Genomic DNA, 3,998 nt, shown 5'->3' with positions numbered 1-3,998 from the left:
ACCAGTCTCGAATATATGAGTAGTCATGCGATAGCTATGTGTGCTTTTACTCCCCGTGGCGCCCGCGCCACGCTGCTGTCACGCCGTTCGTGACACTGCCTATGTCGACTGCCTCAATAGCCGCTGTCTTCGCCTCTTTACCCACTGTTGCTGCTGCTTATATATTTGCCTTTATTGCCTCTATATCTTCTCAGAGATGTCGGAAGGCTTTATTAATGCTTTTCTATCCTTTCACTGTCTCTGTGCGCAGTCGATCTACCTTCTCTTCTAGGGTGGCTTCGTCAGGGGTGTCCTTGATTTTGGCGAGCGCAAGTAACGCGCTCTTGAGGGCTTTGCTTAGTTGCTTTCTATTGATCTCTTTCTCTCTTTCTACAACTTGCAATAAATCGCTGAGCTGCTTCATGATTTCTAGGACACGCTCTCGGAGGTTGGTGGGCCCGGTTACCTCCTGGGACCAGGGCGTCGCTATGTCATACGGCCGCGCTAGGCGGTGCGGCTTCCGAGAAAGCAGTTTCCGGTCTTCAGGATCGTATAAAATATGAAAATGTATGAGTATTTAATTGAGAACGGAGATGTCGATCATTATACCACGATTATAGCTACACCAAACCAAGTCTTGGCGAGACTCTACCATAGTTCAAAAATTTTTTATCAAAGAATTTTAGCTCAAAGCCGAGCCCAACGAGACCCTTGACTAGACTGGTGTACAGAATCTGTGCATTCTCAGGCTGGTCACTCTTGGAACATGATCGCATCCCACTTGTCAATATGCGCTCAGGGTGCTCTGCCATGGGCTGCATAAAATGATCTTCCGTGATATCCCAAATTCTAATTAAGCCATCGTCTCCACCTGATGCTATAAATTTATTATTTGGAGCGAACACCACCGTGTTGACCTGGTCAGTATGCCCATAGAAGGTCTTCTCCCACCTAGTGATTGTATCATGCAATCGAACCTTCGCGTCAGCAGAGCCCGATATCAACTGTGTTCCGCAGGAGGAGAAAGCAACTGACGTGTACCAATCGGAATGACGAAATTTTTGCAGTATGTGTCCATTATGGATATTCCAAACCTGTATAGTGCCATCGTCTGATGCAGATGCTATATGCTGACTATTAGGGGAAAAGGAGAGTGATCGCACCCAATCACGGTGACCCTCAAATTGGTATTGTGGCTGACCTGTTGTAGCATTCCATATTTGAACAGTCCGATCAACTGAGCTTGATGCAATATATTGACCATCAGGCGAAAATGCTACAGAAGCAACCTCGTCATCATGTTCAAGAATATGCGTTATCTCGCTTATGTCTAGATCCCATATCCACACGAACTTGTCTGAGCCAGCCGCTAGCCGTAGTCCATCCGGCGAAAAGGCAATCGTAGTAACGAAATCCTCCTTAACTAACTCATTGCTATCTGCAATAAGCTGTTGACAGCAATGAACTTCATGCAAAGCGTCTCCAGTGAACCAGATTTCAACGCCTTCCCCATAACTAAGCGCTAAAAATTCACCGGATGGAGAGAAACAGATCGCTGACACGGGACCAGGCACTTGAATGATATAACGCTCTGTGCTAGATTCAACATCCCATATTCGTATCGTCTTGTCCGATGAACCGGATATCAGAAGCATCCCAGACGGAGATATGGCCACGACATTAACTTTTCCTGTATGGCCCAAAAGGACCTTACGAAAACTGTCCTTGATCACTGGTTCAAAGGAAGAGTAGCTTTTAAACATTTTCGCGGATGGGTATGGCGGGAACATGGAACTACGATTTTAGATTTAAGGTGATGAGCGTGGAGCTCTCAACAGACCGCCAAATTAATAAATGCCTAGGAGTCGTTCTAGATAGTAAGCTGAAGTGGAAAGAGCACGTCTAGGAGATATGTAAAATACCGCGAACACCATAAATATGATAAGCTGCTTAGGGAGCTTAATATAGAAAATCCGCCTAGCCGATATAAGGAAGATATATTACGATATGATAGTGCTATAATTATTATACATTTATTCACTCTAGCCCAGTTTAGGAGGTGATAAGGGAACATGTATAGATATAACCCTTAATACACTAAGTGTCACGCAGTCACCCTTTGCGCATGAGGATCGCTCAAAAAACAAGGCTATACCAGCTCAATTACCGCCAAGGATAAGCGAGTGGGCCGGACAAGCGAGTGCGCCGTCCTCACCACCACAACATAACATTTTCGCATATATCTTTATAATATTATATTATATTAGCTATTAAATAGTATATATAGAATCTTAATAAGCTATCTAATGCTGAGAACATTGATTGATTCGATGACCTAGCTCATGACAACCACTACAGCGGTAAATACGTGGAGTACTACCACTGCCTTGCGGCTGTACTTTCTGAATTTCAAGCTGAATGTCACGAACGGCGTGACAGCAGCGTGGCGCGGGCGCCACGGGGAGTAAAAGCACACATAGCTATCGCATGACTACTCATATATTCGAGACTGGTGCGAACGGGTTAAAACCCCAACGGTAAGAAGATGAGACGCCTACGCGGCCCCTGCGCACCTGTGTATTTAAGGCAGCTCGAGGACATACGTTCGAGAGCTAGCGGATATTCTTGAATCCTACAATCTATCTCACACTCCTATCACCAATTCCTTACACTGAATCTGGCTATTAATCTGATCTTGCATAACCATATTACTGCCGGCACTATAGGCTAATACACCTTGCCTCTGAATCTTTTTCTTTTGACGTCGCTTACGACTAGAAAGGGCTTAATTGGCTGCCTCAAGGTCAGCAACCTGAGCCTTTACTAAGGTCGCGTAGTCAGCTACTGATTGAGCACTTTTAGCAAGGCGATCAAGTGACTCAATTATAGAGGTTCATGAGCTATTTTGATGATCCTGAATCCGGCTTCGGATAAGCTCTGTTTGAAGGCCCAATTCAACAGCATTTCTTGGGGTCTTTGATTGCCATTCGATCTGCTCGATTAGTGGTGGTGTAGGTGTTCTAAGATGAATATCTAGCTTTGATAATATAGCATCTGGGTTCAATGGTAGCAAGCCAGTACCCTTGAATCCAGCTCGTATATTATTTGGTCGTAGTGCCTGGATAAAAGCGTGCTTAAAGGCAGGAAGTGTTGCAGGAATATCACATGATCTCCCGCATAAAAGACTCTTTTCTGTAAAGACAAAACCAAAGAATATACAACAACATGGAAAATCACTATGAGAACACATTTTCATAAAAAAATACGTCCATATAAATTACATTTTCACCTCCTTTTGCTTCCCTGAGCGCTGCACACCAGCAATATCCAGCACTGCCTAGCTTAGGCTAGCCCCTCAGTGCGACAGGAAGGAATTTCTCGCACTGTGGCGCTAGCGATGCTAGGCAGTGCTGAGGACTGCTGTGCGCGGCGTGTCAACGAGCTACAGAAGATGATAGATGGATGGAAAACTAGATAATTGAGAGGATAGGAGGTGGTCCTTTTATTGACTATCTGCCGTGTGGGAGATCATTGTTGTTGTATCTTCTTAAGTGATCTCGCTCAAGCGATGGCTAAATAAGGCGCTAGATTAGTGATTGATTTGATTTGATTTGATTTGATTTTTCATTTACCCTGACCCATCCTAGTTAGGATATGCAGGCTACATACGAGTTATGTGATCTATTTACATTCCTCTCCACGGTTCTATTTCCTGAAGTTTTGTTCCTGCTTGCAGTTGTCTCTTTGTAGTAACCTCATCTCTCACCCTAGTTATAGCATAAATATAACCTAGCTTTGTTATCAAAGGTCTCTATTACGGAACCTTCCAGACTTTTCAGCAAATTCAAGTATAGCATGTAGCTCTCCCTCTGCTATATCTTCTGAAATCAAAGACGATAGGCTGTTAAGACGGGGTCCTATCCGCCTCCGCAGTCGTTGTCGTAGTCCTCGTAGAGTGGGACAGTCAAGAAACACATGTGCCAGTGTCTCTCTCGCTCCACATTCGCAGTTATCATCCT

At 44.5% G+C, this 3,998-nt stretch overlaps 2 protein-coding genes across 2 annotated transcripts; both read right to left on the bottom strand.

The window, feature by feature from the left end:
- Window positions 1–223: 223 nt before the first annotated feature.
- PV09_09837 (uncharacterized protein) lies at window positions 224–403 on the bottom strand (the record flags this gene model as incomplete). Its single annotated transcript, XM_016363985.1, has 1 exon — window positions 224–403. The coding sequence occupies one exon, from the start codon at window positions 401–403 to the stop codon at window positions 224–226; it is 180 nt and encodes a 59-aa protein (XP_016208188.1).
- Window positions 404–599: 196 nt separating this feature from the next.
- On the bottom strand, window positions 600–1,742 carry PV09_09836 (uncharacterized protein; the record flags this gene model as incomplete). Its single annotated transcript, XM_016363984.1, has 1 exon — window positions 600–1,742. One exon carries the CDS (start codon window positions 1,740–1,742, stop codon window positions 600–602), a length of 1,143 nt encoding a protein of 380 aa, XP_016208187.1.
- Window positions 1,743–3,998: the final 2,256 nt, after the last annotated feature.

Source organism: Verruconis gallopava, assembly GCF_000836295.1.
Source record: "Verruconis gallopava strain CBS 43764 unplaced genomic scaffold supercont1.272, whole genome shotgun sequence".
Taxonomy (NCBI): Eukaryota; Fungi; Ascomycota; class Dothideomycetes; order Venturiales; family Sympoventuriaceae; genus Verruconis; species Verruconis gallopava.
Note: the sequence above shows the minus strand (reverse complement) of the source record. Positions and strands in the feature narration are given on the sequence as shown.